The 12,746-nt window shown below is 33.5% G+C and overlaps 1 protein-coding gene across 4 annotated transcripts in view; it reads left to right on the top strand.

Moving 5' to 3' along the window:
• Nucleotides 1-12,746, top strand: part of CHD1 (chromodomain helicase DNA binding protein 1) — a 72,991-nt gene that overhangs the window by 42,474 nt on the left and 17,771 nt on the right. For 3 of the 4 annotated variants that reach the window (XR_003006164.1, XM_024766961.1, XM_024766960.1), the window contains exons 19-29: nt 1,219-1,367; nt 1,734-1,830; nt 1,950-2,045; nt 3,750-3,926; nt 6,427-6,587; nt 7,876-7,917; nt 8,599-8,729; nt 9,642-9,780; nt 10,009-10,159; nt 11,473-11,595; nt 12,604-12,732. Coding sequence is in view for 3 of the 4 variants with exons in the window: in XM_024766961.1 (XP_024622729.1) it covers nt 1,219-1,367; nt 1,734-1,830; nt 1,950-2,045; nt 3,750-3,926; nt 6,427-6,587; nt 7,876-7,917; nt 8,599-8,729; nt 9,642-9,780; nt 10,009-10,159; nt 11,473-11,595; nt 12,604-12,732 (1,395 nt within the window). In the remaining variant the exon portion in view is untranslated. The remainder of the gene's footprint in view (nt 1-1,218; nt 1,368-1,733; nt 1,831-1,949; nt 2,046-3,749; nt 3,927-6,426; nt 6,588-7,875; nt 7,918-8,598; nt 8,730-9,641; nt 9,781-10,008; nt 10,160-11,472; nt 11,596-12,603; nt 12,733-12,746) is intronic. The other variant, XM_024766962.1, reaches the window with a different exon arrangement.

The following is a 12,746-nucleotide window of genomic DNA, read 5'->3' as shown; positions in this document are numbered from 1 at the left end:
AAAGAACCAGTAAGACAAGATACTATAGAAAGCTGTGTGGTAGAACTCTGGGATGAATACCTAAATAAGATCACAAAATAATGCAATACAGATTTCTTAACCATTGTGTTAACAAAAATTTTTAAACATAGGTATATATATGAAATATATTTTTATTATTAATGAGATAAATTCTTTACTATTTCATTACTGGTGACATATAAGATTCCTGTGCTTCATGTACTTGCTATTTTAGTAGTAATTGGTTCTAAATCTGATCAAAGGAGTCTAAGATCTCCTTTTAAATATTTGCATGCAGCAACTACAAACTGAGTAGTTGTAGGTTACTAATACAGATGAGTTTTATTGGTGACCCAATACTATAAATGTTTAGAAATAACTTTTGATAAAAATGCAAATAATACAATATCCAGTTATCTACTGATTTATACAGTAGTTCCAATCCTGAAAAAATTAGTGTGTATTGTAACTTTGTAAAAACGCTTCATGTTTATATTAAAATAGTTATAATTTAGACTCATGATAATTTAGAACGGTTTTTAAAAATCATTTGGAAGACTCAAAAGGCACAGGATAATTTTTCATTGAGCCAAAATGTCCAGTTTAATGAAGAATGCCTGGTATCCCAGGTCCCTGTGCTCTAAATGCTGGTAAGCCCACCTAATCACTGAAAACTAAAAATGTTTCCATAAATTTTCAAAATATCCCTATATGGTGGTATTGTTCGATATAGAACCACTGACTTTGAGAAGTAGGGCAGAATTACTATACATCAATTTTTGTCTCTTTTGGAAAACAACTTTTTTTTTAATGGCAGGGCTTAATCATTAACTTGGCAAGTGATTTGTGGAATTTTGGATTATTGGAATGATGAAACATTAATCAGAATTAAGGGAACTGGTATAAGGTTGTCATAAGTTTACTACCATTCCCCCTCCTTCCCAGCTAAAAGATAATTTAAAAATTACTGTCATTCCTTTAAAAAAGAAAATGAAGCAAATAAAGTCTATTAACCAAAATGTAAGAAGGAAGGACATACTCTCAGTCTTTAAACTGAAGAAACTTAGTTTTATATTTTTTAATTTTCATATTGCTTTTGACCAGTGAAAATTTCATGTCAGATGAACATCAGTCTGTGTACCAATATTTGGGCATTTAACATTAGCAAAACGAGTCCTTTTTACTGCACTTTAAGTTTCATCGTGTGTATCTTTACAGGTGAACATTTATCGTCTAGTTACAAAGGGATCAGTTGAAGAGGATATTCTTGAAAGGGCCAAAAAGAAGATGGTTTTAGATCATCTTGTGATTCAAAGAATGGACACAACTGGGAAGACAGTATTACACACGGGCTCTGCTCCCTCAAGGTAGTTACTTTACTTAAAAAAAAAGTCCTTTTAGAATCATACTATACTCATTTTTCTGAAATGTTACATAGTGTAAACAGGTCATTGAAGTACTATATTTAGTGTTATTTTTTAAAGCACTGAGCTAATTTCTAGTCAATGGCATACATTCAGTACATGGTTTCACCACTCTAGTTTTGTAATCTTGGGAGAAAACCCTAAGCTTTAAGTTCTTTAGTTTTAAAATAAGTATACTAGTAATGCTTCACTTATCTATGTCATATTAACTGTTGTAAAGGTGACTATGTCAATAACTCATAGAAGTGCTATGTAAATGTTAAATTTGTGACTGTTAGTGTTAAGTATTTTTGTTTGTCCTGATTTTAGTTCTACTCCTTTCAATAAAGAAGAGTTATCAGCCATTTTAAAGTTTGGTGCTGAGGAACTTTTTAAGGAGCCCGAGGGAGAAGAACAAGAGCCCCAGGTAAAACAAACAAAAACAAACTTGTCTCAAAATATGTCGTTTTTTAAGCTATAAATGTAAAGTATATTTATTTTAAAACATAAAGCATATTTAAAATAAAGATTTCTTTCTTATTTTAGGAAATGGATATAGATGAAATCTTGAAGAGGGCTGAAACTCATGAAAATGAACCAGGACCTTTAACTGTAGGAGATGAATTACTTTCTCAATTCAAGGTAGTTTTCTTTTTAAATTTTTCTTTATAATTATATAAATTGATAAGGGATGATTTTTTTGTCATTTAGTGTTTTATTCATCTTTCTTTCTTTAAGCAGGATCAGCATGATAATCTTAAAAATGTTAAAAACATCTTTGTCTTAAAATTTGCTATGGTGTATAAAAATTTTTCTTTCTTATTCTGACAAACCAGTAGTGACCTGATTTGAAAGGGACCAAATCATTTATGAACAGTTACGTTTTCATGACTGAAGACTTTAGCTAATCTTTATTGGAGCAGTTTTTGACATCAGATTAGTTTAAGCATTATCACAGCTAAGAAAACTCAAGTTTTCAAGTTTAACTCAAATCAGTCAGACAGAGTAAGCAAAGTAAGCAGTAACACTGACAAATACCCCTGGTTAGGTGAGGGCTAAAAGGTTGCAAGGAGTCCTAAAGTCAACCAGCCTCATAAAGTGTGTGCCAGTTGTTTAGCATAAAGAAGCAGCTTCCTCTATATCCTAGCCATTTCCTACAACCTGAGGTTTTTAAGGGTCAATTAATGTCATTCATTCATTTCACACATATTTATTGTGCACCTGCAATGTGCCACACACAGACACAGCAGTGAATAGAAACTTTTGCAATTTTAATGGATCACCCTGCCTGCAATGCAGAGGATCATTCTGGCTGCGGTGCAGAGGATTTACTGTAGTGGGCAAGAATTGAAGCAGGAAGAAAAGTTAGAAGACTATTTCAGTAATCCTGGTGAGAGGTAAAGTTTTCTGGAACCGGCACTCACTCTGGGTATTGTCTAATGAACTTTTGTTTTTTTAAACATTGTTATACTATTTGCTTTTAATTTGACTAATTGGCAATTTGAAAAAGTCACTGATACGTTAACTTGAATAAATACAGATTATGTTTATACCAGTGAGTTGCTACTCATACACAGCTGGCTTTAAGGCTGTCATCAACATTTAGATAGCATACATGAGAGAATAAGCACTATATTTTCAGCCCCATTCCTTGTATAGCATGAGCATAGTTTTCTTGTCTTTTCAGTTATCTGTAAGCTTTAATGTACTAGTATTGGCAGTTAGCTTTAATGAGTGCTTTCTGTGTACCAGACTCTGCAGTTCTTTAAATGCATTATCTTACTTAATCCTCACAAAAGTTAGTGAGCTCTTACTAGCCCCCTATTTTCAGAGTTGAATAAACTAGGGCTTAGGGAACCTAAATAAATTTATCTATGGTCTCAGAGCTCCTTGTGTCTTGTCGTTAGCTCTTTAGGTACTTCGTTTATGATCATAAAAATAAGAATTTCGGGTTGTTCTATAGCACTTTGTAGTTAATGGACTGGTGTGGTAATTTCTGCAGAAGGTGATTTAGCATATTACTCTATAAATTACTTTGTTGTTACTCTGTTAACTTCCTCTAGTTCTGTTATTAGTAATAGTTTTGTTGATAAGCAAGGCAAAAGAGAATCATTCCTGGAAGAGAAATCTTAGAAGTCATTTGGTTTGATCTACTTTGACCTCATGAAGTAATAAACTTAGCAGTCATATTTGGTTTAACCCATAGTCATATTCATTATCCTGAGGCTATTTAAGTTATATTATCTTATTCTGGTGTACCTCTTCCTTCCCGCTAAAAAAGGAAAATATAATTTAATGATGAGTTCTTCTTTAATCTTATTCTGCTAAAATTCTGGAATTTATCAGGTTGCCAACTTTTCAAATATGGATGAGGATGACATTGAGTTGGAACCTGAAAGAAATTCAAAGAATTGGGAAGAAATCATTCCTGAAGATCAAAGAAGACGATTAGAAGAGGAAGAAAGACAAAAGGAACTTGAAGAAATTTATATGCTCCCCAGAATGAGAAACTGTGCAAAACAGGTGACTTTTTAATTTAAAAGATATTTCTGTATTGTAAGAGTATTTACATCTGGACTGTCTTTTTTGTTTAGAGAAATATTGATTCTTACCTTTTTTTTTTTTTCCTAGTAATGATTTCATCTGATTTAATAATGCCTGTCTCATAAAGTGAGTTGGAAAGTGTCCCCTCCTCTTCTATTTTTGGGAAGAGTTTGTGCAGAATAGGTTATTATTTTCTCGTTAAGTGTTAGGCAGCATTAGGGAAACCGTCTAGGCCTTTAAGTGTCTAAAGGTGTAAGCTTGGATCATTAAATCAAGACTTTCCTTTTCTAATATTAGCATTTAATGCTGCAAGTTTCCCACTAAGCACTGCCTTTTCTGAATCTCCTAAATTCTGATTTTTGTTGTGTTCTCATTTTCATTTATTTCAAAATATTTTCCGATATCTTCTGTGACTTCCTCTGTGACCCATAGGGTTTTTTTAGAAGTGTGTTGTTTAATTTTCAAATATTTGGGAGATTTGTCAAGTATCTTTGCTATTGATTTCTAGTTTAATTCTTTTATGGTCAGAGAGCATACCTTGTGTGATTTGAATTTTTAGAAATTTGTTGGTATTTATTTTATGGCCTAAATGAACAAAATAGTAGATTTTTAAATAATGGTGGCAGCGCCGTGCCAAGCTATATTGGGTCCTGTGGCAAAAGGAAAAACTTTAATGTTAGAGCTCTTTGCATTAACTTCTGTTTTTAGACTACTGTTGCATTACAAGATTGTTTGTCCTGATTACTGAATTTTTTGGTATCTCCTTAAATTTTGAGTCTGAGGGAAATGAGGAACCCACCCTACCCTCATCCTTGCCCTGCTAGTTTTTTGTTTTCTTTTCCTACAACCATATTAGGTCTTCTTCTGTGTCCTTGGTTCAGTAGGTGAGAAGGGTCTGGCCAGGCTTTCTGCCTGTCCCCTCAAAGGTGACTACTCTCTTTCTCTAGGCCTTCACCGTGAAGGAAAGTTTCTGTAATCTCCAGCCCTGTTTCCAGTCTGTCTCATGAGCAGCTGGTTGAGGTTTGTGGAGAAGCACCTGAGAGTGGGTACAGGTTCTCCCTGTGTCTTTGGTTCCCAGGGATCCTCTGCTCTCACGGTAGCTCACACTCAGTCTTTAGCAAATGTTAGCTGACTTTCCTCTTTCCTGCTTGAATGGTACTTGATGTCTGCCATTCATGCTATTCACAAGTGAGCCAGTGTCCAAGTTCCATCTCTTCTTATAATCTGCTTTATTTCCTTATATTTTAGACTACTAGATTGCCTTGTGATTTTGATGTATGTAATAAAAGTTATGATTTTGTAGATTAGATTTGTTGTTAGGGCAGGAGCAGCCTACCAACTTTTACATCCCAGGCAGAAATGGAGCCCAGTAATTTGTGTTTGGCCTGAGAGTAATTGTTTGTGTAGTTTCTTGTTTGTGTTTATTTCTGCAAACCCCTTAGTGGTTTCTTTTTATAGTGCAAGGGAAGCACAGCATTATATTAGATCTAGTGAAAGGATGGGAGAAGGTTAGAACAAATAAGAACTAAATACCATCATTGACTTTCAATTAGCTTTCAGCATATTAGGGATTCAGAATATGTACTGAGGCTTTGGAAGAACTCCAAAGACTTGCAGGAAGAATGTCTGTCCACTCAGAGATATCATAGTAATAATATTATTATAGTATATAGTATACATAATTCTAGTATTTTTTTTATACATATCATTTGCCAGGTTTAATTGGAGTCATTAATTTGGGACTTGCTTTCTTCCTTTTGACAGTGTATAATGAATGTTAGTCATTCTACAAAATTTTTAATGGCTTCTCAGCTTTCTATTGTATAGATTAATTGTCTGATCTTTTTTTTGATGAACATTTAGATTGTTTGCAATTTTTTTTTATATGGTAAAAATGACTTGGCCAGTGTTCCTTTACATTTCTGATATCAAGAAAAATGCCTAGTAGGGATGTTGCTGGGTCAGCAGAATGATAAATTTTAAGACGTTTGATACAATATTGCCAAACTGCCCTCTGTCCCAGTTTAAATACACACCAGAGGTGTTTGACTGTTATTCTATACCAGTACCGGTATTGGCTATTATTGCTTTGTTAGTATTGGTCAAGTTGATGGATTAAAGAAAGAATTACATTTCATTGTAACTTTAATTCACATTTTAAGAAATATACCAATGAGGTTGTATAATTCTGTGGTTATTTGATTAATTGCTTTTTAATAACCTTTCATATATTTTTACAAAAGGACAGTGGATATTTTCCTGCTGATTTATGAGAATGTTTTAAGTGTTAAGGCTCTTAATAACTCTTTGTCATTAATGTGCTATATTTTTTCTGTTTTGTTTGCTTTTTAATTTTGTTTATAGAATATTTTTGATACATATTTGTTAATTTTGTCAATCTTTTATAATGTTTTCTTTGCCCTTAACATAGAAGCCTGCTTTACCTAAACTTGGGCAAAATTTTGTTTTCAAATTCCAGATTAGTTTCAATGGAAGTGAAGGGAGGCGCAGTAGAAGTAGGAGATACTCTGGATCTGATAGTGATTCAGTCTCAGAACGGAAAAGGCCAAAGAAACGTGGAAGACCACGAACTATCCCTCGGGAAAATATTAAAGGATTTAGTGATGCAGAAATTCGGCGGTAAGATGACATAAGACCATTTTTACTTCAACTTGCTTTTAGTAGGGGGTGAAATTAAAACAAATCCCATAAATTTTAAAGATTAAGATGAAAGTTTTAGAGGAGGCAAATATATGATAATTGTGTAGGGATTGGGTGGTTCTGCTTTTGGTTGTTCTTTATAACTATGGGTAAAAAATGAGTTTGGCATTAATCTTTTCTGTGTTATTTATTGGTACTCTATTTAGACTGCTAAATTATTTTGGTTTTATTAATGTGGTTCAGAATAATAACCCTTTTGAATAATGAATGTATATTTCAGTACATTAGATTATTTATTAAAAATTCTGACTGTATTTATGACTCCCAACATTACTCTTTACATGGGAGTAATTTAGTTCCATATTTTTCTAGTTTTTTACACGGAGGTGATTGGTTTTTTGAAACTCACCATGTTAAAAGTGTTTCTGATATGTTCAAATAGAGGAGTTGAGGTAAGATTGGCCAGGCAGGATAAATTGTAGTTTTCTTTCAAAATATGTTTGTTCATATATACAGATTTATTTAAGGGGAATGGGATAGCAGCTTACTTTGTTTATGTAATATTTTTGCATATGAAATTTGTGAAAGGTTGTTCGTTGTTGTATTTTGAGAGTTTGTTGTTTCTTTCAAGCCATTGTAACTCTTTTCTTTTAAATCATAGACCTGACTGATAAAGTTCTTCCTCATTTTTTTCTACCAGAAAACTAAATATATTGTTAGATTTTGTTTAGGGTACTTTTATGACCACCTGATTTGTTGGACTTTCTGTCTCTAGTTGAAGAGGCATTTCAACTTCTACTTTTCCTGGATATTTTCCCTCATCCATCAGCCACTTGGGTAGCTTTGTTCTTAAGTAATATTTATTTTTCCATTGTTGGTATAATACCATACATCTGAATTAAAGCTATATTCAGTAAACTTTTATCTACACTTGAAATGTGAGGAGATGTAATGTGATTGATAATTCTGGAGACACTTCCTCTGGTAGCCTTGAACCTTTTTTGTCTTGTGAAAAAAATAATTTCTAAAATAAAATTTAGCTTCTGTTTTATTTATATTGGTTTCTAAACATCATCCTGGGTGTTAAAAAATATATCTTGTCTTACTTGGTTTATCTTAATGTTTTGATTCTAGCATAATTTATTCATTTTTGTTAGTAACAGTGCCTTGAACTTTTACACTAACAAGTATTATTTCTATATATTTATATCTATTTTTTAACGAATAGTGAAGCCCACATTTAAATCAAACAATTATTTTCTGTTAGGTTTATCAAGAGTTACAAGAAATTTGGTGGCCCTCTGGAAAGGTAAATACATCTGTCATTCTCAATAGAATTATAGAATGTATCACATGCTGTCAGCTTTATTTATACTATTGTTAAATTTGCTGTAAAAGGTTTTTATAAAGTTAACCTGTAGAAAGCAAATTTCGGATAGATTTTTGAAAGCTTTTTGTACTATCCTTAATCCTTTCTAGTGTCTAAAGTTTTATCTACAAATGAAGTTTTCTATAAAATACATGGCCTGTAAAACATTTGCATTTTTATAATTGTAAGCTACTTTTCAAATGCTTTTTCTTACCTTTTCATCACAAGCTTATAAAATAGCAGATTCATCTGTAGAGAAGCTAAGTTGCTAACCTAGCCTCTGACTTAAAGACCAATTTTGTTTAATGGTTATTCTCAATAACCGCTATAACCACTATCTTAATTATAGAGTGGCAGAGACTAAAATTGGTTTAATTCTGTTTTTCTCCCCAAAACTCCATCTTAAAATAGAAATATTTTGAGATGACTTGCATGAAGTTACAATGAAATACTTACATAATTATTTTAGATGATGAAAAAGATGTTTTGAACATTTATTATTCATATTTTCTCAGTGTATAGTAATTAAAAAATTATAGAAGTTTACTCTTATAATATCTGTTTTAAATGGCTCCATTTTATTCTGCATATTTACCTGAAAATTGTATTACTTTATTATAGATTAGATGCAATTGCTCGAGATGCTGAATTAGTTGATAAGTCAGAGACAGACCTCAGACGACTAGGAGAATTGGTACATAATGGTTGCATTAAAGCTTTAAAGGACAATTCTTCAGGAACAGAACGAACAGGTAATACTAAAATGAAAGTGATTTAAAGAGAGGTAAATGAAAGTTTCAAAATATGCTTTTATTGAGTTAGTTAGGTATTATATCTTAAGTTACTTATTCATTAGTCTTAAAAGATGCTTTATAAAACAAAGCAAGGCCATTTCTGGTTAAGAGAAAATGGGCAGCAGAATTGTATTATTGAAGGCAGTAGAATCCATCCGCCTGGTATATTTTCTGGCTGGGAGGTAACATCAGGAATTATTGTTAGTTGTACTATATTTTTAGTATAGATGAGCTGTTATAAGTATACACATGTGATAATGGTTTTAGCATAGTTACTTTCTACTTATTTTGTAATTCGTCTATCTAAATAAAAATAGATAAGATTCAGTAATTATATGTACTGAAAAAAATCATACTGGAACTCTTATTTAGAAAGGCTGACATATTAATAGATTGATGTATCTTATGCATTTGCTAAAGTACATGAAATGCTTTTTGTGAATCTTCATGTGCTATATTATAATCAGTAGTATGTACTGAAAAATCTCGAGTGAAATTTAGGGTTTGCCAGCAAGCCTCCCCTTAACACAAATAAGTAATACTTTAAAATATAGGTAGGGGCTTCCCTGGTGGCACAGTGGTTGAGAGTCCGCCTGCCGATGCAGGGCACACGGATTCGTGCCCCGGTCCGGGAAGATCCCACATGCTGTGGAGCGGCTGGGCCCGTGAGCCATGGCCGCTGAGCCTGCGCTCTGCAACGGGAGAGGCCACAACAGTGAGAGGCCCGCGTACCGCAAAAAATAAATAAATAAATAAATAAAATAAAATATAGGTAAATAGTACTTATTTATATAAGTAATAACATATTTTGCTTTGCGTTTCGTAGTATATATTTTATACTTTTTAATATTCTTTTCCAAATAAATTAAGGTGGTAGACTTGGAAAAGTAAAGGGTCCAACATTCCGAATATCAGGAGTACAAGTGAATGCCAAGCTAGTCATCTCCCATGAAGAAGAATTAATACCGTTGCACAAATCCATTCCTTCAGACCCAGAAGAAAGAAAGCAGTGAGTTGTTTACTTTTACCATTGTAAAATATTTGTTGTTATTCAATAATTTGGATATGAATGTATGTTAAAAATGTTTTTTATGCCATTGGCCAATTTGAATAAAATGTTTTTAAAAATAAAATAAAGCATAGTATTTAGAAGTTGTAATGACTCATATATGGTTTTCAAAATTAATTTTTAATAAGGCAATTATAACTTGACAGTGGCTGTTAACTTTAATGATAGGTATATCATCCCATGCCACACGAAGGCAGCTCATTTTGATATAGACTGGGGCAAAGAAGATGATTCCAATTTGTTAATTGGTATCTACGAATATGGATATGGAAGCTGGGAAATGATTAAAATGGATCCTGACCTCAGTCTGACACACAAGGTACTTAAATATTTATTGATTCTGTTGACCACTGATGTTAAATTGAATTTTTTGCTTTCAAATTATGTTAGAAATAAGCTCAACTGGGAGTCAAGAAACCATGGCTCTAGTTAGCTGTGTGACCTTGGCTTCTTTGGAATATGGTTTTCATGAAGGGATTGAATTTAAATGATCTCTAGATTCTGCTTTACCTCTGAAATTACATTTTTGTTATTAAGGGATAGGTATATTTTTCTTCATAGTATCAGGTTAAAAGTAAACCTGTCATTCAGTCATTATGTTATTCAAAAGCAAAAAAGGATTGTTTTTTATGTGTGTGTGTTTATATATTTTTTTTAAATAACAAATAGTGTTTAGGAGTTTTGTTGATTTGATGCCACCACACTAGTTATTATAATCATTTCTTTGCCTAGAATGGAAAACATTGGAAGCATTGCCCTATGCTTATCATTTATCTTTTTATATTCTACTTCTTCATGGACAAGTGGGAACCTTCAGATGTTTGTCATTTGCTACTGTGAAACAAAATTAGTTTATGTTTTCATTGTAAGAGTTTCCTCACAGTACATGCTTTGGGTCATCTTCTACATGAACGATACTTTTTTTTTTAATTAATTTTTTATTTTTGGCTGTGTTGGGTGTTCGTTGCTGCGCGCGGGTCTTCTCTAGTTGCGGCGAGAGGGGGCTACTCTTCATTGTGGTGCGTGGGTTTCTCATTGTGGTGGTTTCTCTTGTTGCGGAGCACAGGTTCTAGGCACACAGGCTTCAGTAGTTGTGGTACGCAGGCTCAATAGTTGCAGTGCACGAGCTTAGTTGCTCCGCAGCATGTGGGATCTTCCTGGACCAGGGATCAAAACCTATGTCCCCTGCACTGGCAGGCGGATTTTTAACCACTGCGCTACCCTGGAAGTCCTGATAGATGATACTTTATATTCTAGGAATTTTTGTATACTTTATACTTAAAATATACTGTTGAGAAGGAAGGAAATCTAAGAATACTATGATGTTTAATAACACTGAATGCCAATACACCATTATATATTTGAAAGAAATTTCTAACCTCATACTGTGTCTCATTTTGAATAGAGGGATATTTTTCTCATGTATTTAGAATTCATTCCCAGATAAATTGAATCTTTGTGGCATAGCTATAAAAAATGTATTTTGCATTTTAAGCTGTTTATTCCTACAGATTTTGAGTTGTAACTTGTTAGTGAATTATACATAGTTTTTAAATGAGTAACCCTTTTTTAAACAATGATTATTATTTCTCGTTTATTAAAGACAAGATGAAAAAATTAATTGCTTTTCAGATTCTTCCAGATGATCCTGATAAAAAACCACAAGCAAAACAGTTACAGACACGTGCGGACTACCTCATCAAATTACTTAGTAAAGATCTTGCAAGAAAAGAAGCTCAGAGGCTTTCTGGTGCAGTAAGTTAACATATGCTTAAGAGCAGTTTACTTTTGAATAAGATAAATCTAGTTTTCTGATCACCCTAGACACCCGTGGTTAGCATGGGCTCATCAGTATGTTTATCTGTAATTTAGCTATATTGAATATGGTAATATTTTGCCTTAAATGATCTCAGCATTCATGTTAAAACTCTAGTGAGTCCTGTCTTTCAGAATGGGATCTGTTTTTTCCTAGTATTTAGAAAGAGAGTGGGAGCAACTTTTGGAGTGGAGTGGAGTGCTTTTTGAGAGGACAGGCTTCCATTATTGTTTCATTTGGAGACATTGGGCAGCTTAAGCAATAGCATTAAAGATCACCAAGCTTATTTATGAGGGCATTTCACAAAAGAAGGAAAAAGACACTAAAACAGAGGTGATTAGAAACTAAAGCAACCCTTGAAAGTTTACCTGTGACCACAGTGTCAATAACTACCTGTGTACTATTAAAAATCATTTCTGGGCTTCCCTGGTGGCGCAGTGGTTGAGAGTCCGCCTGCCGATGCAGGGGACACAGGTTCGTGCCCCCGTCCGGGAAGATCCCACATGCCGCAGAGTGGCTAGGCCCGTGAGCCATGGCCGCTGAGCCCGTGCGTCCGGAGCCTGTGCTCCGCAACGGGAGAGGCCACAACAGTGAGAGGCCCGCGTACCGCGAAACAAACAAACAAAAAATTTCTAAGGCTATCTCTGGTGACATTGGATTTAGTTGAAGATAATAATACATTAGGAAGGTGAACAACCCTCCTATTTCTTTCTTTTTTTTTAAGAAATAATTACAATTGGTTAGCATTTATTCACATTAATTTGTACTTGATTCATTAAGTTATATCACTTTTGTTGATAATAACTTTCTAAGATTGGTGTAGCTTAGTGCCAGCAGATTAAGGATTGGGTTGGAGTGTGTGTTCTTTAGCTTTATAGATGTGGTATTTAAGATTTTTTTTTAATGGAATCTGCGGGGTTGGTTAGAATAAAAATAATTATTTTTAGGGAGGTTCAAAAAGGAGGAAAGTAAGAGCTAAGAAGAATAAAGCAATGAAGTCTATAAAAATGAAAGAGGAAATAAAGAGCGATTCTTCTCCCCTGCCCTCAGAAAAGTCTGATGAAGATGATGATAAGGTAAGAATGTGTTT

The sequence above is a fragment of the Neophocaena asiaeorientalis genome, unplaced genomic scaffold, assembly GCF_003031525.2.
Source record: "Neophocaena asiaeorientalis asiaeorientalis breed wild unplaced genomic scaffold, Neophocaena_asiaeorientalis_V1.1 scaffold272, whole genome shotgun sequence".
NCBI classification, from domain to species: Eukaryota; Metazoa; Chordata; class Mammalia; order Artiodactyla; family Phocoenidae; genus Neophocaena; species Neophocaena asiaeorientalis.
Note: the sequence above shows the minus strand (reverse complement) of the source record. Positions and strands in the feature narration are given on the sequence as shown.